The sequence below is a fragment of the Oryx dammah genome, unplaced genomic scaffold, assembly GCF_014754425.2.
Source record: "Oryx dammah isolate SB20612 unplaced genomic scaffold, SCBI_Odam_1.1 HiC_scaffold_20, whole genome shotgun sequence".
In the NCBI taxonomy this organism is placed as follows: domain Eukaryota; kingdom Metazoa; phylum Chordata; class Mammalia; order Artiodactyla; family Bovidae; genus Oryx; species Oryx dammah.
This window is the reverse complement of record NW_024070204.1, coordinates 33,047,638-33,070,406: the sequence shown is the minus strand read 5'-3', so window position 1 is coordinate 33,070,406 and position 22,769 is coordinate 33,047,638. Positions and strand designations below refer to the sequence as shown.

The window sequence follows — 22,769 nt, the reverse complement described above, 5'->3', positions numbered from 1 at the left end:
ACACCAAGTGAGGTAAGTCAGACAGAGGCGGAGAAATACTGTATGACACCCTTTATATGTGGAATCTAAAAGAGATTATACAAATGAACTGATTTACAGAACAGAAACAGACTTGCCGACTTAGAGAATGAACTTACGGTTGCCAGAGGGGAAGAGATAGGGGGTTTGGGATAGACATGTACACACTGCTATGCTTAATGGATAACCGACATGGTCCTACCATATGGCACAGGGAACACTGCTCGATGTGGCAGCCTGGATAGGAGGGGACTTTGGGGGATAATAGATACATGTGTGTGTATGGCTGAGTCTCTTTGCTGTCCATCTGAAACTGTCACAACATTGTTAATGGCTATATATTAATAAAATAAAAAGCTAAAAAATACAACAAAACAAAATCACTTTCTTGAGATAAGTATCACTGAATTAGATTCACTAATTTACGCAAGTAAAGAGCTATCATCGTACATCAATCTCTACAAGACACATATTCTATTAGTAAAGGACTATGAATAGCTAATAAGATCATGACTATACCAGAAGCTGAGACAACAGCCTTCTCCTTGACTGGTGAGACACACCTTGGGATTTTACAGAGCAAGAACTATTAATACAAACTGTATGAAGCCATGCTGCCCTGATTTGAGCTTTGGGAGAATTTTTAATGTATCTGCCTAATGCAGATACTTCTCACAGGGATACATCATGACGTATATGCTTGTTTATTTTTGAAAAATATTGTTTTGGTGTCTTCTGTTTTCAGAATCACTTCAAAATGCATTCCTTCTTACTTTGGATTTTGGCTCAGAAATTTAAGGTTTATTACAGAATATTCTTTGAATTAAGGAAGGAAGACTCCCTGTACAGTGCCCCTCCTAGGCTGGTAGGGACAATGTATACAACAAACACCATGTTTACATGAGTTGTTTGGAAGGTTCATTGCCACTCCTGTGCCTTCATTTCTTTTCCTCTGTAAGTCTTGAAGGAGACCTCTCTTCATCACTTCCTTGTACATGCTCACTCCTTTGGAGAATTATCTTAATATCCTAAGAGAAGAGATTCAAAGAGAAGTTACAGCTCTTAATAAATGAATTAGAAGTAATGATTATTAATAATATGGGCTTCAATATGTGGCAGGATTAAACCATGAGTTTTTATTTTTTCCTTTGAGAAAATTGTTCTCTATTTAGTGTGAATCCTGCCTTGCAACTTATTAATTTTGCCAATGGAAAGATATCAAAGATCATAGATACTTCATTTCCACATCTAGTAAGATCTAATAATAGAGTTGTCATATTAGAATAATTAGATAACATTTGTAAAAGCAATTACACAGTTCTTGTTTAGTTGCTAAGTCATGTCTGACTCCTTTGTGATCTCCTGGGCTGTATGTAGCCCACCAGGCTCTTCTGTCCATGGAATTCTCCAGGCAAAAATACTGGAATGGGTTGCCATTTCCTTCTCTGGCAATTACAGAGAGTTTGGCACAAAATGGGCAAGGCAAAACATTATTTCCCTATTAATCAATAAAAAACAATATTCATCTCCTATTAAAGGAAAATTCTAATGCTAAATTAATCATGTTTACAGATTTGTAGAATTTTAGAACAGCAGATTATTTTGAGGTGGGGAATTATCCCCTTTCTGTTTTTTTTTTTTTTTTTTAAATATTAGGGATAGAAGGATCTTTTTTTTGTCCACTTAAAATATCCAACTATGCTGCATTTTAAATCACAGATGTTTATAAAATAAATTTAAGATATCACAATGTATTAATAGAAGGGGTTCAGTTCAGTTCAGTTCAGTCACTCAGTTGTGTCCTACTCTTTGTGACCCCATGAATTGCAGCACGCCAGGCCTCCCCATCCATTACCAACTCCTGGAGTTCAGTCAAACTCATGTCCATCGAGTCGGTGATGCCATCCAGCCATCTCATCCTCTGTCGTCCCCTTCTCCTCCTGCCCCCAATCCCTCCCAGCATCAGGGTCTTTTCCAATGAGTCAACTCTTCCCATGAGGTGGCCAAAGTATTGGAGTTTCAGCTTTAGCATCATTCCTTCCAATGAACACCCAGGACTGATGGACTGGTTGGATCTCCTTGCAGTCCAAAGGACTCTCAAGAGTCTTCTCCAACATTACAGTTCAAAAGCATCAATTCTTTGGCACTCAGCTTTCTTCACAGTCCAACTCTCACATCCATACATGACCACAGGAAAAACCATAGCCTTGACTAGATAGACCTTTGTTGCCAAAGTAATGTCTCTGCTTTTGAATATGCTATCTAGGTTGGTCATAACTTTTCTTCCAAGGAGTAAGCATCTTTTAATTTCATGGCTGCAATCATCATCTGCAGTGATTTTGGAGCCCCCTAAAATAAAGTCTGACACTGTTTCCACTGTTTCCCCATCTATTTCCCATGAAGTGATGGGACCAGATGCCATGATCTTAGTTTTCTGAATAGAAGGGTTACTAGCTAGCATGAGGGGAAAATGTAAAATTACATTTATTCAGTTTCCAGTTTTTTTTTTTTTTTTTAGGGAACTATTTAAGAGTATAAGTTTCTTTACTTCAGAGCTGAGTTCCAAAAGTTTCTATTTGATTGAGGTCATTTTACTCATGAAAACATGAGTTAGTTCAACATCTGAACAGAGCCCTGCTGAGTGACACCCACATGGCTGTATCAGTCACTGCCAGGAAACATAGTGAATCATTTTCTTGAAGGAGCTTGTTCTTTGAAAATATAGATCTCCCACAGCTGAAGGGCAATCTTGGGCGAGTTAAGTGAAAAAGAACAGCTGCTTGCCATTGACCTTTCTGGTCCTACCCTCCACAGTACTCACTGACAGGTCTTCTTTGCAGAGAATATTATTTGTAACAGCTATTGCTGACTAGTGACTATTTACTTGGGGATTAAGGAATGAGTTGACCTGTGATTATTTGACACTCCATAGCATGGGGGAAAATTATAAGCTCTAGATATTTCAATAAATCTTGGCTAGATTTATGGCTGAAATCAAGGGCCATAATTTCAAGTAACAGTTAGTGGAGAAAAGGCTGAGAGAGTCTAGAAATGTTTGGCATGGGTGCCTTGAAAACGCAAAGTGCTGAAGCAGCCATTGTATTTTGTTATAAACATAATAGAGGCCGTTGGAGTGTATCTTAAAGTCAGATACCTTGAAGACTGTGTCCCTTCTAGGTACATTTATATTTATAGGTACTTTGCCCTCATGTAATCAGGTCCTGACTCATTTGTTTCTAAGAAATTCTCCTGTGACATTCTGACTTTAACACTGAAAGATTTATTTTTATCTCCTAGTGAATGGAACCCTTAATATTAAGGCTATCTGCTGGATGTACAGGTTTTGTTAAAAGAGACTCATATTTATGCAGCATATGTGTGCATCACAAGAAACTACATTTGGTGAGTTGGTGCAGAAAATCCAATGCCCACTTACACTTGTAAATCTACGTATTGGAGGAAATTGACTTTCTTCACTAATCACCCAGTGATGGTGTCTTCAATGATCTTGTCATATTTAAGCAAAGGATTTTCTTAAGATTTTAGAAAACTTCCTTGAAAATAACCTCACTATATAAACATCTATGAAAGAAGAAGTTAAATAAATGAGCTTGAATTGAATAACTATAAAATCCAAAACTAAACATGGATCTTCTGAGTTGGAATTGACCACATGTGGATTCCTGGGACTTTGGTTTGGACCCCCTGTCATCATGACACTCTCCAGTGGAAGTCTCCTTTCTTTCCAGAGAGCAGACACTGAATTTGGCAGATGAAATGCCAGCTTTTAGTTCATCTGTGTAAATTTTGCATGGTTCAGAAATATTTCTTATGCACTGCAACCACCAACAGGCTAGCAGTAATAATAATAGTAATAATAATTACTATGTAGTGTTAGTCACTCAGTTGTGTCTGATTCTTTGCGATCCCATGGGCTATTGCCTGCCAGGCTCCTCTGTCCATGGAATCCTCCAGGCAAGAATACTGGAGTGATCCAGGGGATCTTCCTGACCCAGGAATCAAACCAGGTCTCTTGCATTACAGGCAGATTCTTTACCATCTGAGCCACCAGGGAAGCCCCTACTATGTAGTGAGGGCTTTCTATCTGCCAAGCACGGAGCCAAGCACTTTGTATGGCTTAAGTCATTTAATCTGTACAAGGACCTTGAGAGGCATGTTTGAGAATTAACCCTATTTTACAGATGGGGAAACCAAGGCACCATGGGGTCACTTGCCCAAGGTCACACAGTTAGTAGCTATGAACCCAATCAACATGGCTCCTGAGTCTGCTCTCCTAACCACAAAGCCAGGCCACCTCTCCACAGGAGCAAAAAATAACACGTATCAAAATAATTACCCAAACTGGGCTTTTTCATATGTATTTTAAAATGTTTGCTAGTTCCAAACACGAATCTTGTAAACACAGAGCTGTTGGGTGACAACCTTTACTTCCCACTGTTTATAACAGCAAACAACATTTTAACCTGAAAAACCACACTCTAGTTTTTGCTCTACTTATCTTGAAAGATCTTCAAACAACATCACTGTGGTTAAAGTTCATTTTAAAAATGTGATCTATTTACTTGCACATGGATATCTGGAGCAAAAAAATTGATGACAGGATGAGAGTGTTAGTAATACAGTCTTCAGAGATTTTTTTTTCTTTTCCTTTCTTCTTTTTCTTTATTTGCTTAGTAAAAATGAGAATAGAGCATCTTACTGGAAAGGGAACCTCTTTCCTTTTCAAGCATCACATTTAGGTTTTTCAGGTCAAAGGCTCAACTCTCGTCAGAATGGTGCCCCGACTAGATTCTAGCAGGTGGTTCAATGTCCTCTTGTCAGATTCCAGGGTGGAGTGATGACAGGGAGGAGAGATGAAGGACCAGGACGGGGGAGGGTTGGAGAAGCTGATTCGGCAGAAGCACCCTGGCAATGAAGGAATGAACCATCGGACAGCTAGACAGACAAGCTCTCTTTCTACTATTAGGGTGTCAGGTGACATTCATACTCTGAAGCTGGAGGTCAGAACAAGCTCCAGCTGCGGGGTGAGGGTGGGGGGAGGGGGCAGGTGCTCTCAACCCGAGGGGTCTGTGCACCAAGCAGGATTTGGGGAACGTGAAGAGATCTTTTTGGTCATCAATGCATCAAGGTGCTCCCAGAATATAGTGGGCAGCAATTCAGAATGTCAGACGTTCTGCCATGCCAGAGTTGGTCCTGTGCTATATAAAATGCCAGGAGTATTTCAGCTGGGGTGCACGCTGATAAAACTCCTTCCTAAATAAGAGAAATGCACAAAGTAATAAGAACCCTGCTGACTCCAGCTTTCCCTGAGGATCAAAATCCATCTTCAGGGGATTGATCTTTGAAGGCAGTCAGTCATCTATTGATGGAGTTTTTTCTTCAGGAACATGCCAGATGGAATCATCTCTGCAAAAGTCAGTAATAGACATTCTGGTCAGAGCAAAAATGTTCCCAAATCGTCCTGACTTTGCAGGGAGTTCTTCTCCCATAATAGGAGGAAGTGGTGGTGGAATCATTTTAGGGTCCTAGTTGTTGTTGATAAGATAAGGTAAACCTTACTGCAACATTATTCTAGGGAGCTAAAAATTATTTTGCTGGTTTAAAATAGGGGGGGGTTGTTCCCTGAAATGTGAAACAGAATGTGTATGATGAAATGCACTCTAAAAAGATGGGCTTCTGGAACCCACCTCACACAGAATGATGGTTGCTCAGAGGATGGAAAAGGCAGGGAGATCCCACAAGTGGCAGACTGCCCCCCATCCTGCCTGTGACAACCATGCACCCACCCACCCAACTCTCTCCACCCCTTTGTCTAGTTCTGATGTGTGCTATTCCCACTAAATCCAGGGTGACACTAATTTATCCCATTCTCATCCTAAGTGGGGAAGAAAGCTGGTCTTTATGAGTGAAAGTAGGAGTGTAAGATGCTGAAAAGGGACCTGTGACATATGGGTTTCATTGTGAAGAGTAAATGTTTGTGGGATGTATGAGTACAATTACTTGGAATATTGCCAACCACATATCCAAGTATTCTGGGCCTGTTTAAATAAAGAGACCCAAATAATTTTACAAAGAGGATGGTTAAATGTAGAGATATAATGATGTGATATGGTTAGACGGCTTCCCTGGTGGCTCAGTGGTAAGAAACCATCTGCCAATGCAGGAGACACATGGGTTCAATCCCTGGGTTGGGAAGATCCTCTGGGGGAACCCACTCCAGTATTCTTGTCTGGGAAATCCCATGAACAGAGGAGCCTGGTGGGCTACAGTCCATGGGGTCACAAGAGAGTAGGGCACGACTGAGCAGCTAAGCAACAACAACAATAATGGTTAGAGATAAGGAAACACTATTTCATTTCAGTTCAGTTGCTCAGTCATGTCCAACTCTTTGCGACTCCATGGACTCCAGTACACCAGGCTTCCCTGTCCATCACCAGCTCCCGGAGCTTGCTCAAACTCACGTCCATCAGGTTGGTGATGACATCCAACAATCTCATCTCCTGTCATCCCCTTCTCCTCCTGCCTTCAATCTTTCCCAGCATCAGGATCTTTTCTGATGAGTCAGCTCTTCACATCAGGTGGCCAAAGTATTAGAGAATTCAGCTTTAGCATCAGTCCTTCCAATGAATATTCAGGACTGATTTCCTTTAGGATTGACTGGTTTGATCTCCTTGCAGTCCAAGGGACTCTCAAGAGTCTACTCCAATACCACAGTTCAAAAGCATCAGTTCTTCAGTGCTCAGCTTTAGATCACTTGCATCTTATCAAAATGAAAGCACTTTTATCAAAAACTCAGCTAACTCTCTGTAGTCCAATAAACCATTAGCAGAATCCAAATAGGGAGACTGCATGCTGTTAAGTGTGTGAGGCTTGTGAGAAGGTTGTAGCACATTCTGAAAAGTGGTCACCCCCAGCCTTCCGTAGCCCTTGCTGTTGGGGACCCGGCACTTGCCGGGTGGATGCACATTCAGCATGTGTGGTTGATGTGCGAGGTGATTGTGTGCGCTCTGAGCCCCAGCTCTTCCTCTCTTCCTTCCTTTATTCTGCTGACTTGGTCCAGCCTCTCTGGGTTTGGTCCTCAGTGTTCCCACCCTGAACAGCTTCTCTGATAGAACCCTTATCCCTTCTTTCAGAAGCGCGGTCACTGGATGAGTTATAGCAACAATGTGTACTGTGATGAGAGTTTGGTGAATAAGTCAGTGCTTGGCTGGGGATCAGGGTCTCCTTTGTTCTCTTGGGCAGGGGGATTCTATTCCCCATGCTCTTCAATCATAGGCCAGGGTCATTCCATGGCTGGAATAATGCAGAACATGAATATAGCCACCCATCCAGCTTTTACTGCCATTTACCTCCAGCCTTCTGTGGTAGACTCAAGACCTCAGAGTCCTGGTGGGGCAGCTCTATGGTATTATCCCTAGTATTGGTGGGGGCCTATTGGTGGTACTAATCATATTACGCATATACTGATAGTGCTAACTATCATGGTACCCGTGTACTGATAGTCACTTCTACTCTGCCTGAACTCACTGCCTTGTGGTATTGACGGCTGGCATTTTTGGCCAGATGCTGTTACCAGCTTAGCTTCTGGAGACCCTGGTCTAGCCTAGTCCAGCTTCTTCCCTCCTTCTCTTCCTCCACAATTGTTTAATTCCATCAAGCCCTGAACCTGAATTCAACCACGTTAAGACAATCAAGAAAAACAGTCCTGATGAACCTATTTACAGGGAAGAAATGGAGACGCAGACGTAGAGAATGGACTTGCGGACGCAGTGGGGGAAGGAGAGGGTGGGATAGATTGAGAAAGTGGCGCTGACATATGCATGTGTAGACATGCATGTCATGTGTAGAATAGATAGCCAGTGGGAACCCATTATATAATAGACAGCCCAGCCTAGTGCTATTTGATGACTTAGAGGGGTGGGATGCGATGGGGGAGGGAGGCTCACAAGGGAAGGAATATACATATATATATATATATGCATATATATATACTATATATATATAAAACAATGCAACATTTATAAAGCAATTATCCTCCAATAAAAATAAAATAAAATTATAATGACAATTTTAAAAAAGACTATATTAGGATCTTTGGGTAATACTCACAGGGATCTTATAGTCTGGATAACTTGAAATCAGGTCTTGAATAAAAGGATGCTTCAGAAGAACAGCAACTTCAATTGGCTCGAGGTTCTTGGAACCTAGGTCCTGAAACACTTTTATGAAGTTCTTAAAAAGAAAAAAAAATAAGTTAATTAAATCTATGATCCTGATGATATTAAAAATGATTTACTAAAGGAATCATCATAATTTCTACACGTTGAGACATTTCAGGAGAAATTCTATGACCATACACTCAAAATTGATGGAAATTTTCTTGGGTATAGGTGTCTCTCTAATGAAAGAATCCAACCAACCTCTAAATAAATGTTCTCTATCTTTTGGTGGCTGGCAAATCTGTTAGCGTCCAGTACTTCATTTCCTCCTCGGAACACTTGGAGTAATGTTTGCATGGAAATCATTTCCGTATTTGCATTTTCAGGGATTTCTTCTTCCTTTTCCTCCCCGTCCTCTTGTAATTCCCTTTCCTCACTCATAAAGTTGTCCTCGAGTTCAGGATATTCCTCAATGGGACTCATATCAGTAAAGGAAGAGGTCTGTGCAATTAAATAAAGAGAAGATGAAGTCTTTCCAGTAATAGAGATATTTACTGCTGCTGCTACCACTAAGTCGCTTCAGTCGTGTCCGACTCTGTGCGACCCCATAGACGACAGCCCACCAGGCTCCGCCGTCCCTGGGATTCTCCAAGAACACTGGAGTGGGTTGCCATTTCCTTCTCCAATGCATGAAAATGAAAAGTGAAAGTGAGGTCGCTCAGTCGTGTCCAACTCTTTGCGACCCCATGGACTGTAGCCTACCAGGCTTTTCCGTTCATGGGATTTTCCAGGCAAGAGTACTGGAGTGGGATGCCATTGCCTTCTCCGAATAGAGATATTTAGAAAACACCAATTTTGTCCCGAACTTTTTATGCCTCACGATGGTAATGCCTACTGGTGTACTGTAGTCTGTGAGGTTGCAGAGAGCTGAACACAACTTAGCGACTGAGCAACAACCACAGCCTAGCTAAACAAAGTCTAAAGACAGAATATGCTAGACAATAAGACAAGTCTTTCTTCCTTCTCCAACTCAGAAACAACAGCAAGAAGAAGCAAAAGTGGTCACCAACTGGGAAAGGTGGGAGAGGGATAAATTAGGAGTTTGTAATTAACATATACACACAAATATATCTATAAAATAGATAACCAATGTCCTACTGTATACTCAATACTTTGTAATAACCTATGAGGGAAATGAATCTGAAAAATATGTATGTATAACTGAATCACTTTGCTGTACACCTGAAACTAACACAGCATTGTAGATCAATTATACTTCAATAAAAAATAATCAAGTAAAAAGAACAAAAAGAAAAGTAGAATATGCCAGCTGCACTGGAAATCATGTCAAAATTTTAGACCAATTCTGCTGGTACTTGACAGAGGCCTTAGTGTGTGTGTGTTTCTGATGATGAGGTAATAGATATTCAATGATTTGCCATGAAAAAATGAGTGTTTTCAGAATGTTGACTGGCCCGATGTCATAGAACACCTGAGGGCTGGTTCTCCTTTATTCTGAGGAAGGAAAAATGCTAATTTAGGCTTAAAATTAGAAGAGGGTGCCATTGCCTGTACATACTCAATTCAGTAGAAGCATTAAGTGCATAGATCATACAAGTTCTTTCCAAATAGCCACTGAAGTCCCATGTGTAAAAAGACTATACCAGGGCACAGAATTAAGCCTCTGGTCATCCTAAGCCCCTCTGAAGGATGTGTAGGGGTGGAGGGTGGTACAATGGAGACAGGTTGCATTTGGCCTAGTTCTGTGTAGTCACCTTGCTTTAGCTGAGTTTCTGTATCCTTTGCTAAACTGGAAATAATATAATCTAATCTTGAAGTTCTTGGAACTGAGTATATCTATCTATCTAGTCTTCCTTGTTTATCTATCTGTCTACCTATCCAATTAGCTTCTTCTTCATTTTAAGCAACTGCAATGTTGATTTACTTGGCAGAAATCTGAAACTGACTTTTTTGTCTCTACCTAGGAAGCTTGGGCAGAGAAGGCAATGGCACCCCACTCCAGCACTCTAGCCTGGAAAATCCCATGGATGGAGGAGCCTGGTAGGCTGCAGTCCATGGGATCACTAGGAGTCAGACACGACTGAGTGACTTCACTTTCACTTTTCACTTTCATGCTGTGGAGAAGGAAATGGCAACCCACTCCAGTATTCTTGCCTGGAGAATCCCAGGGACATGGGAGCTTGGTGGGCTGCCATCTATGGGGTTGCATAGAGTCGGACACCACTGAAGCAACTTAGCAGCAGCAGCAGCAGCAGGAAGCTTGGGAATCATCACACTGGCTTCCCATCAATAATCCCTTGGAGAGACAGAACATTGAGTGCGGTGAAAAGAATCGTGTTGAGACATAGAATGTCTTGCTGATAGTATGAAGAATGAGTGAATTTCTGTAGGTGAGCACATGATGAACTGGGATGGATGAGCAGGTGATACCAAAATTAAAGAGCAAGAACCTGGTCTCTCTTCATCATTTCTGGAACTAGAGAGGGCCCAAAGTCTCAAAGGCTTGATATTGTCATCATGGGATAAATGGATTTTTTAAAACTTTAGCCAAAAGATAACAAATTAAACATTTGAATGAAGAATGTCATTCAAATGGCATTATGTCATTAGGTCTTATTAGGTCAGAGAATACTTTATAAGCATTTGCTAGTTTTGCTCTTTAAGGGGTTGGACAGAATAGATTTAGTAGTTCAGTGGGAAGGGAGGGAGTGAAGGGAGGCCAAGATCAGAACCCAGGGAGCCAGCTCAGTCTCCTGGTGGGCTGCAGGGTGTGCACGGGAGGGGGCGCTCTCCAACAGACCTCGATTGTGGATGTGGATATGTGGACAAAACCAGGCATGCTGGTTTGGAGAAAAGCCAGGGCTTCTGAATGAGCAATTATCAGAGGCATCAAAACTCTGTGTAAGTCACATTATCTTCTAAGCAGCAGGCAGATTGTGGGGCTGGCAAGCACTTTGTCACAGTCTCAGAGGCAGTCCTTGAGGACTCCCAGCAACATGTCCTCAGAATGGTGCCTGAGTGTGCACTTCTACCATTCAATCTCTTTAGTTCCCCACATCTCAGAGGCAGAACAGAAGGTCAGTCCTCCGGACTAATGTGAACAAAGCATCAAATAGCAGAATGGGAGGAACATTTAAGTTATTTGAACCCCAAGGCCTCAACCCACCTGTCAAGATGCTTTAACAAGACTCTCAAAATGAGGGCAGTTCAAGCTCATAATTTACTAAATTCCAATATCATAACCCCGCATCCCACAGGCCAGGATGAACAAACATCAACTTCTTTGATGTTTCACATTGACTAGTGCCTGCTCATGAGTGCTTGGCTCTCGAGCTTCTTTAAACTACCCAAAGAAGCTATGGATATAAACAGGAGGTCTGTGCCACACCGAATAAACCAGCGTGTAAGGAAGAATACAGTGAGGAAGAATGAAACATCAAGGAGATTTCCAGTTGTTTATTTGGAAAGCAAAAACTGAGATCTGATTAAATGTCTTGGGAGTAAACACAGACCTGTTAACCTGTTAGAGGCATTGTTTCTGAGCAGGCTCATTTTAACTTCCTGGGATCAGGTTGCCCAGGAAACCAGAACACAGTTGGAAAGGGCACAGAGAGGCAGCAGGATAATTGGAGGCAGGATGGTGAGAGCTAGGAGGAGGCAAGAATGGGGGAGGCAATGGGTCCTGAATGCCAAAGGCTCCTATGCTTCACTCCCAGCCAGGAGCAGGCCTGTGTGTGTGGCGTGTGACAGACCTGCCCCCACCCTGGTTTCTTTGTTGCTGTGCAGTGGTTGTAGGAGAATTCTTGCACAGTGTCCTTGGACTTTAAAAGAGTTCTTCAGAGAAGTAACCCAGGGAGCTGCTTCCTGGGCAAGCACTAGCTCCAGGGTCAAGGCCAGAAGGGAGGCAGCCTCTTACGGTGCTGGTGGTAGCTGGCCTGGGTGCTACCCATCCAGACAGCTGTCTGTTGCTATGGCAACTGTTCTAGCATAGGCTGCCTTTTCCTGGTTTTTCTGGTGACTCAGTGCAGCCTCCGGGAGAAGGAAATGGCAACCCACTCCAGTGTTCTTGCTTAGAGAATCCCAGAGACAGAGGAGCCTGGTGGGCTGCCGTCTATGGGGTCGCACAGAGTCAGACACCACTGACGCGACTTAGCAGCAGCAGTGCAGCCTCCAAATCTGCTATTGCTTCTGCCTCTTGAATGTCTGCTCTCCTCCTCTCTGCCTCAGAGACGGGAGTCCACCCCTTCCTTCTCTCTTCCTCTCTTTCTTCCCTTTTACCAACACACATGGAGAACTTGTTATGTGCATTGCTGAGCACTTACTACTTCAGAGGACGCAAAGAGGGGTAACAAGTCTCCAGTGCACAGCGGAAATAACAGGAGTAGGAGTCAATAGATAAACCACCCCCTGCTTGCATTACTAGTCTTGCTTCCCTCCTGTGCTCCCTACAGTCTGTTCTATATGGGCATCCATTTTACATGAAATGACCCTGCTCTAGTGCCTTCTCATCTCATCTCTTGGCATAGCCAAAGCTAAGGTCCCTCCAGGGGCCCTCGGAGTCCTCTCCTCATCACTGTCCTTTCCTGCTGCTCTCCTCCAGCTCAGTGCTCTGCAAGTGCTGACTTGTGGTTCTTTGGGATGCACCAGGCACGGCCCCACAAGGTCTTTTGCATCCACTGCAGTCTTCATTTAAATGCTCTTCCTCCAGAGGTCTATCTGCAAGTCTCTCTTGCTCACCTCTCTGGGCCTTTGCCTATATGTCTTTGCACAGAGACACCTTCTGTGAAGACCGTATTTAACACTGCAACTCCTTTCCAGACTCCTGCATTTTCCCTCTTCTTTTTCATCTGTGGCATTCATCACCATTTGATTTAGCCTTCACTTTACTTGCTTTATCCCCAGGTCAAAGGTAGTTCCAAAGTCACCAAGGTGCTGGATAAGTAATTGAGTAAATGCCTGGGTGCATGGGATGGTTCTCAGTCTTGTCAGAGAGGATCTGGACATAAATGGGGCCCAGGTGAGGGAGTGGTCAGTGTGTCAGGGGGAGCTTCATGAATGAGTTGGTGTAGGAAATAGGCCTCGGATACTGGAGAGGCCTTGAACCTTTCGAGATGAGCTGGCAGGTGCTCCAGGTGGAGGGAACAGCAAGAGCAAAGACACAGAGGGGGCAAAAAAGGCGGCACAGGCCCCTCTTTGGATTAGTGAGGCCTCATGCTAATCTGTCTTTTATTCTGTGTTCCCTCCGTGTTTGGGCCATCATTCCCTCATCCTCCCATTCTTTCTTGTATGGTGAAAGTGAAAATGTCAGTCACTCAGTTGTGTCCTCTGTCCATGAGATCTTCCAGGCAAGAAGAGTGGGTAGCCATTTCCTTCTCCAGGGGACCTTCCTGACCTAGGAATTGAACCTGGGTCTCCTGCATTGCTGGGAAATTCTTTACAGTCTGAGCCACCAGGGAAGCCCTGTATGGGTATGGGCAACTGGATCTGTAACCCTTGCATATCACAGGACTACACAAAGGGTATAATTTACAAAGCTAATAGTGAGTTAATTGATTGTTCCACTCAATGAAATGTGTTTACTGAGCTCTATAGCAGTAATTCAGGTTCAGGAATGCAGGTTTGGGGATGCAGAACAAGACAGATGGCCCTTCCCTGACCACCGGGGGCCCAGAGCCCAGAATGGAAGCTGACCATGTAAAGCAGTTGTCTGTGAGGGTTACTGTGAGGGAGAAGTGCAGGGAGCTATGGGAACACAGGCAGGGTGCTGCCACCACTGCAGGTCAGGGAAGGTCTCCTAGAGGACAGACATTTCATGGAGACCTCAAGGCAGGTCATGATCCATGCCAGAGATGGGTGAAGGAGGCCCAATCCATACAGAAATGCAGAGACATCCCTGTGTGTGTGTGTGCTAAGTCATTTCAGTCGTGTCCAACTCTTTGTGACCCCATGGACTGTAGCCTGCCAGACTCCTCTGTCCATGGGATTTTGCAGATAAAAATACTGGAGTGGCTTGCCATTTCCTCCTCCACGGCATCAACCCAGGGATCAAACCTGCAGCATCTCTGTCTCTTATGTCTCCTACATTGCAGGGTCTATATCACTAGTGTCACCTGGGAAGCCCTGGGAAAGCGGCAAAAGGAGTCCCAAGTGAAGGCAGACTGCATCTGGCTTGTCATTTATTTGGGAAAATGTATGTGGCCCTCCTATGGTCTAAGAAGACAGCATTCTTGAGTGGGAATAACAATAACTCGTTGCTGAACTTTGTGTTGTTGAGTCAGTGTTAATGCTGCATTGACAGAGCACTGGGGTGAAGAGCCCTGAGCTGTCAGCTTCCTAGACAATAGTCCAGCCTCAGCCTGGTTCTGATAGAAGGGGTAGGAGTTCCTCCTGGCCATTTTCCCAGGGCTGACATTTGGAGATGAGAGGGTCTATCTATGTCTTTTGGGATGTGAAAGCTATCACAGGAGCTTCCCATTTTTACTCAGAGAACCCAGCGTATTTTTTGTATGAAAGGAAAAGAACTGTGGCTGGGATATCTGAGGAGTCTGGACACATAGTAGCCCTCTGCCCTCTGTGTCCACAAAGAAGAACAGAGGAAAGTGTTCCACTATGAGGGCCACAGCTCACCTCACAAGGTCTGCTGCAGACTAAAAAGTCAGACCAGTGGGCACCTCATAAGTCAGTACTCTGTTCTGAAACTTTTCTATCCACTCTGCCCCCCACCAAAGCCAGGGAATGTTAACCCTTTATAAATCTACGGTGGGATGTGAGGTTTTATTGGACATTAAGATTTTCTGTCCCTGGAGGCAGGTGACACAAAGATTGCCCATGCATCTTAGGTGGCCAAGTTTGGGCCTGAAACTCTATCAAGTGTTACAAATTTGTGGTATATGTTTGAAGGTTGAACTTGTTTTACATAGAATTTCCACACAGTGTGACAAACAGCCTGGATTAATACCCAGTTCATTCTCATTTATCAGGATTAGCACTTCATGCAAAATAAAGACTGTCCCTGACAGAGCAATTTTGGTTCCACCAGGAAACTTTGAGCAAATTTTGGATTTTACTACCAAAGCATTTTTTTTTGAGAGTTGGCCCCAAGTTCTAATCCACCTGAGTATGGCCAAGTCTATCCAAGACCTAGTAAAGCATTGTGTGAGGAAAAGTTCAGAATCTTCTGGGATCCCCTCCAGACTCCAACGCTAGTCCATTTCTGGAACACACTTACCTTTTCTGCAACAGGATGAGGCATTTCAATTGGCTGGAAGACGTGAGTCCCAATGGCTACGCTGAGGGCCCTGTAGATCCCTTCTGTACTGTCTGGATGGCAAGCAAAATAAAGCAGCATCTGTGTATAGTCAAGCTGGGGTGGATCCTTCTCGCAGTCAGCAAACAACCTAAAGAAAAACTGTCACACAAAAAAGAATTTCAGCCAGAGAGAAAATGCAAACCATCGAGTAGACAGTGGATGCACAGGCAATGAAGAATCTCTCCAGGAGTTTTGGAATAAGGTCATTTTCTGAGGTCAGTTTTCAAAGAAAGGCAATGCCAAAGAATGCTCAAACTACCACACAATTGCACTCATCTCACACGCTAGTAAAGTAATGCTCAAAATTCTCCAAGCCAGGCTTCAGCAATACATGAACCGTGAACTTCCTGATGTTCAAGCTGGTTTTAGGAAAGGCAGAGGAACCAGAGATCAAATTGCCAACATCCAGTGGATCATGGAAAAACAAAGAGAGTTCCAGAAAAACATCTATTTCTGCTTTATTAACTATGCCAAAGTCTTTGACTGTGTGGATCACAATAAACTGTGGAAAATTCTGAAAGAGATGGGAATACCAGACCACCTAACCTGCCTCTTGAGAAATCTGTATGCAGGTCAGGAAGCAACAGTTAGAACTGGACATGAAACAACAGACTGGTTCCAAATAGGAAAAGGAGTGCATCAAGGCTGTATCTTGTCACCCTGCTTATTTAACTTATATGCAGAGTACATCGTGAAAAACACTGGGCTGGAAGAAACACAAGCTGGGATCAAGATTGCCGGGAGAAATATCAATAACCTCAGATACGCAGATGACACCACCCTTATGGCAGAAAGTGAAGAGGAACTAAAAAGCCTCTTGATGAAATTGAAAGAGGAGAGTGAAAAAGTTGGCTTAAAGCTCGACATTCAGAAAACGAAGATCATGGCATCTGGTCCCATCACTTCATGGGAAATAGATGGGGAAACAGTGGAAATAGTGTCAGACTTTATTTTTTTGGGCTCCAAAATCACTGCAGATGGTGACTGCAGCCATGAAATTAAAAGACGCTTACTCCTTGGAAGAAAAGTTATGACCAACCTAGATAGCATATTGAAAAGCAGAGACATTACTTTGCCGACTAAGGTCCGTCTAGTCAGGCTATGGTTTTTCCTCTGGTCATGTATGGATGTGAGAGTTGGACTGTGAAGAAGGCTGAGCGCTGAAGAATTGATGCTTTTGAAGTGTGGTGTTGGAGAAGACTCTTGAGAGTCCCTTGGACTGCAAGGAGATCCAACCAGTCCTTTCTGAAGGAGATCAACCCTGGGATTTCTTTGGAAGGACTGATGCTAAAGCTGAAACTCCAATAATTTGGCCACCTCATGCAAAGAGTTGACTCATCGGAAAAGACTTTGATGCTGGGAGGGATTGGGGGCAGAAGAAGGGTATGACAGAGGATGAGATGGCTGGATAGCATCACTGACTTGATGGACGTGAGTCTGAGTGAACTCCGGGAGTTGGTGATGGACAGGGAGGCCTGGCGTGCTGCGATTCATGGGGTCACAAAGAGTCGGACATGACTGAGCGACTGAACTGAACTGAACTGAACATGTAATGAATGGTATTAACTGAAAAGTAAGCTAAATATTAAAAAAAATATAGGGCTCTAAAAATTCTGATGTTCTAATGAAGTGGGTGAACCTAGAGCCTATTAGACAGAATGAAATAAGTCAGAAAGAGGAAGACAAATATTCGTGTGTGTGTGTGTGTGTGTGTGTGTATACAGGAGACACAAGAGATGAAGGTTTGATCCCTGGGTCAGGAAGATCCCCTGGAGTAGGAAATGGCAACCCACTTCACTATTCTTGCTTGGAGAATCCCATGGACAGAGGAGCCCGGTTAGCTACAGTCCATGGGCTTGAAGAGACGGACAAGATGCATGCTAATTAAAGTGGTGCATATTAGGCAGAAACAGAGAGCAAGGACCCTTCTGTCCATCCTCAGCTCCATCCTGACACACTGGCCCTGACTTCCAATCATGAAGCTTCTGGTACATCCCTCTCTGTGGCAAGTGGGAGAAGGGAGGGCACAATGCCCAGGGCCACTGGGACTCCAGCCATTAGCCTCCTTGTTTCAGCCACTTGACTCTGAACTCCCTAATCTGTTGATGCAATGTGACTCCTTCCAGTGAGGACTCTCACAGAGGAAGAATGTGCTCATCACTGAATACCAGCTTTTTCAGCAAGTCTCTCCCACATCCTGAATGACTGAGCTTCTAGTCAGTTCGAGACGCATTGTCTCATGCATTTGATAGCAGAGTTGGTGCTTGCAGGTCTAATATCATCCTCTGGGGCCTGGCAAAGCCCAGGCCAAACCCTGGGACGCCCAGGCCAAACCCTGGGTCACACAGGCCACACTTAAATACCTAGGGACTTCTGTTGTGGGAGGCAACTGGCTCTTCTCAAACATGTGTGTTTAGTAACCTTTTAAAAATGTAGACTCTAATTAAGTAGATGGTTCTGGATGTTTGTGGGAGAACCCCGTTCGATTCCTGGGTCAGGAAGATACCCAGGGATAGGCTACCCACTCCAGTATTCTTGGGCTTCCCTTGTGGCTCAGCTGGGAAAGAATATGCCTGTAATGTGGGAGATCTAGGTTTGATCCCTGGGTTGGGAAGATCCCTTGGAGAAGGGAAAGGCTACCCACTCCAGTATTCTGGCCTGGGTCACAAAGAGTCGGACACAATTGAGTGACTTTCACATTTTCTTTCTTCTTTTCTGGATGTTTAGTAAATGGGAAATGGCCTAAGTTTCTTCATGTTTAGCCAGCTCCTAGGTGATTCCAAAACTGCTGGTTCTGACTTGCACTTTGAGAAGTATCTAGATCTAGAGATACATGTCATTCTTTAAAACAACTTTTTTTAATTGGAATATAATTGCTTTACAACTTTGTGTTGTTTTTTTCTGTACAACAATGTGAGTCAGCTGTATGCCCTCTCTCTTGAGCCTCCCTCTGACCCCTCCATCCCACTCCTCTAGGTCATCACAGAGCACCAAGCTGAGCTCCCTATACTACACAGCAGCTTCCCATTAGCTATCTGTTGTACACATCATGTCATTCTTTATTACTAGCAATCCTTACAACTATTAGCAAATTCAATTAGACATCCATGATGAATTGGTAAAATAAATTCCTGATATTTGACAAATTTAATCCAAATTTAAATAAAAATAACTTTAATAGGAAAACACTAAAGTCTAAAGCATAGCACAAACTAAACTTCATAGCATAAACTAAAGTTATGCTATGAAGCAGAAAAGAATTTTTGAGGTCAATGGGCTCTGCAAGCTCAATCATTCAGTCCTACCTTAATCATAAGTTTACTGAGTATTTGCTGTAAGCAGGCACAGAGCCAGGCTCAGATGGTCAGGCAGCCTTAGGTTTTTCAAGAGTCATGATCCAGCTTTTGGGTTCCTTCAGGACCTTGTATTTATTTCCTCTTCCCACTTGTCATTGGAAGTCCTCAGGGATTTCCAGCAGGACATGGGGTAGAAGGGTGTTGACACCGATAGATAACCATGGCATTGTTCTTTCATGCTTATCTTCCATTTCTTTCATATGGATTCTTGACCTTTAGTATTATTTCCACTGAAATGCTCTTGAAAATGCTATGTAGCTGCAACACATTATTTCTATTAACAAAGAGGCTGAATATGATATATTGAAGGAAGATGTGAAAATATAAAGTGAATTGATATGTGAACTCCTTCTCTAACTACACAGGCTTGAATTTAAATCAGTGGATGAGACATGTAAAAAAGGTAAGGCCTGCTATATTCTTAAGATCATTTAAAATGTTTTTATGGGAAGAATTCTAAGAAGGCTTTGAAGTTTTCTGCCCCTTGGAGTACCCCCTTGAATAAATATCTTGTATAACCCCTTCCCCTTGAGTGTGAGGAATCTTAAACGTGATGAGAAAGTCATTCCCAGGAGTGAAGGCAAAGAGATTCTGCAGACAATTAAGGTACGTAATCAGTGAGTTTTGAGTTAATCAAAAAAGACCCCAAACTTGGGCCCTGATTTAATCATGTGAGGTGTTTTTTAAAAAGGACTCTTTTTAAGGAAGGTCTTAGGAAGAGATTAGAGATTCAAAGCCAGTGAGATGCTCTCCTGCTGGTGAAGAAGCAAATCTCACACTGTAAAAAGGCCATGTGGCAGGGAACAATAGGCAGCCTCTCGGAGCTGCAGTTCTCAGTCCTACAGGATAATTCTGCCAGCAGCCAGTCCTGGAACCAATCAACCCTGTGTTTTGATGGTAGAACTACCAAGGCTTCCTAAGGACTGGATGTGAGAGTTTGAAAAAAAAAAAAAAAAAAAAAGGAAAAGAACTGGGGATGACTCTAGGGTTTTTGCCTGACCAATAGAAAGGTCAGAATGTCCACTGACCAGGTGGGAGAGGGCTCTGGATGAGGGCAGGGCAGTAGGGTGGGGAGATGGGGGGTCAGCACTCAGACTTGGATGCAGTAAGTTTGAAATGTCTACTAGAACATCCACGTGGAGAGGTCCAATAAGCAGCTCTGTTTAGGAGTCTCATGTTTGAGAGAGAGGTTGGGGGTTGAAATAGACTGTTGGGATTTGTTAGCAAATAGATAGTATTTCAAAACACAAGCCTGGCTTCAACAAATGGTAATAGTCCAAGGTCCACTGTAGGGGGAAATGGAAGACTACTTCAGTATTTCTGAACCCCATAAACAGTAGGAAAAGGCAAAAGAAATGACACCAGAAAATGACACCCCCCCAACCCTGAGGTCGGTAGGTGTCCAACATTCTCCTGGGGAAGAGAGGAGAAATAGCTGCAGAAAGAAGGAAGAGGCTGCACCAAAGTGGAAATGATGCCCAGTTATGGATGTGTTGGGTGATGAAAAAAAGTGATGCTGTAAACGACGATATTGCATAGGAAACTGGAATGTTAGGTCAATTGTAAATTCCAAGGTAAACTGGAAGTGGTCAAACAGAGACAGCAAGAGTGAACATAGACATTTTAGGAGTCAGTGAACTAAAGTGGATGGGAATGGATGAATTTAATTCAGATGATCATTATATCTACTACTATGGGCAAGAATCCCTTAGAAGAAATGGAGCTGTCCTCATAATCAACAAGAGAGTCCATAATGCAGTACTTGGGTGCAATCTCAAAAACAACAGAATGATCTCAGTTCATTTCCAAGGCAAACCATTCAACATCACAGTAATCCAAGTCTATACCCCAATCACTGATGCTGAAGAAGCTGAAGTTAACTGTATTCTATGAAGACCTACAAGACCTTCTAGAACTAACATTTTAAAAAAAATGTCTTTTTCATCAGAGGGGATTGGAATACAAAAATAGAAAGTCAAGAGATATTTGGAGTAACAGGTAAGTTTGGCCTTGGAGTACAAAATGAAGTAGGCCAAAGGCTAACAGAGTTTTGCCAAAAGAATGCACTGGTCATAGCAAACACCCTCTTTCAACAACCCAAGAGACAGCTCTACACATGGACGTCATCCGATGGGCAATACCAAAAACAGATTGATTACAATCTTTGTAGCCAAAGATGGAGAAGCTGTATACAGTCAGCAAAAACAAGACCTATAGCTCACTGTGGTGAGCCATCAGCTTCAGTGAGATCATCGGCTTCTCATGATGGAAGATGTGGAGAAGAGATTATGACCAAAAAATGTGTGAATTTGAGTAGATGAATTAAATTGCCTTTTCTCAGGATATCCCTGTAGATTTGTTGAAACACTTGGCATTGCGTGGCCAGCTAGGGAGCCAGGATGTGGCTGAGCCCCTCAGTTATGAGGAGGTGCACCGCCCCTGTCAGGAGACCAGGGTGTGGCCGCAACACAGACCTGCCTCAGGGATCCTTTCTCGGACGTAAAGAGACCTTTTACCCGGTGCCTGGGACTCATCCGAACTCATTAACAGTGATAATGACCTATCTCCAGGAGCCCTGCCAGTCCTGGATCATAGAGAATACAGGTGACAAAGCAGGAGAGCGGGGCGTGGCCCTAGACTGTAGGCCAAGCCCTCTTAAGAGGATGCAGAGGCCTTGGCAGGTGAAAGAACCTACAGTTCAAGGTCCTACAGTGATTCCTGGCAGAACTGGAACACAGCCCAGGGATCCTGACCCTTAGAATTCCTCTTTATGGTGTTTTCCCTCACCTTGGTCTTTACTATTCTAATAATGGCCAAAAAGTAAACTTATTATTTTGTTTTATGTTTTCCCTTTGTGCAACTTCTTTAGGATGTTAACCATTAAGCGTTGTTTCACCATGTAGGATTAGTGTGGTTAGCTTCTGATTAGTTGACACTTACATAGGGCTTACTGTGTGACGATCACTGTTCCAAAAGGACCACACATATGAACTCATGCTGTACAACAACCTCAGCAGCAAAGGATGAAAATAAAACCACGGCACAGAGAGGTTAGGTAACTCCATCAAGACCTCACAGCTTGTCAGCCATGGTATCTGTGCTTTTAGTCCTAGTTGAAGGCTGTTGAGATTTATGTAATATTGAGCATCTAGTCTGTGGGACAGAGAGGCATGGAAAATTCCACTCCCTTCTGTCCTCTGGACACGACACACACACTCTCACACACATCTGTCAGCCATCCTTTGCCCCACTATTGTTCAGCTGCTAAGTCGTGTCCGATTCTTTGTGACCGCATGGACTGCACCATGCCAGGCTTCCCTGTCCTTCACCAAGTTTGCTCAGACTCACTCTCTATTGAGTCGGTGATGCTCTTTAACCATCTCATCCTCTTTGCCCCTTTTTCCTCCTGCCCACAATCTTTCCCAGCATCAGGGTCTTTTCCAACGAATCTGCCCCATAGAGCACATCTTTTTCAGACTTTGTGGTCCTGCCTCTACCCTCCCCCGCACACTTTGTTCCAGCAGTTTGGGTAGCAGCAGATGGGAGCCATACTCCTCCTTGGCACCCAGAGACCTCTCTGGCTTCCCTGCCTTGCAGTCCTCAGGGCTGACCAGCATAGGCTGCCTCCTGCTTTCAGCAGCTCTGTGAGCAACTGAAAGGCTCTGCTGTGATGGACATTTCTAACAACTCACAGAAAAGGAAAGTGCTTTGTACTTGACATCCTATTCAGACTACGGGCCTCTTCCCACAGAATGAAGAACCTATTTATATATAGATATGCTTTCCAAAGCTTTACAGGAGAATTGAACTCAGTCCTCGGGTTATAAAACAATCAACAACAATCAAAACAAAAAGCTGCCCCACAACTGCCAGCCTCATGTTTTG

At 43.4% G+C, this 22,769-nt stretch overlaps 1 protein-coding gene across 4 annotated transcripts in view; it reads right to left on the bottom strand.

Annotated features, from left to right (window-relative positions):
* Positions 1–383: 383 nt before the first annotated feature.
* Positions 384–22,769, bottom strand: part of SPEF2 (sperm flagellar 2) — a 196,945-nt gene continuing 174,559 nt past the window's right edge. For 2 of the 4 annotated variants that reach the window (XR_005724762.1, XR_005724765.1), the window contains 5 exons: positions 15,448–15,627; positions 8,460–8,699; positions 8,149–8,271; positions 4,602–4,944; positions 968–1,046 (listed from right to left, as the gene is read on the bottom strand). Coding sequence is in view for 2 of the 4 variants with exons in the window: in XM_040262317.1 (XP_040118251.1) it covers positions 957–1,046; positions 8,149–8,271; positions 8,460–8,699; positions 15,448–15,627 (633 nt within the window). In the remaining 2 variants the exon portion in view is untranslated. Of the gene's footprint in view, positions 1,047–4,601; positions 4,945–8,148; positions 8,272–8,459; positions 8,700–15,447; positions 15,628–22,769 lie in introns of all 4 variants that reach the window. The other 2 variants (XM_040262317.1, XM_040262318.1) reach the window with 2 other exon arrangements.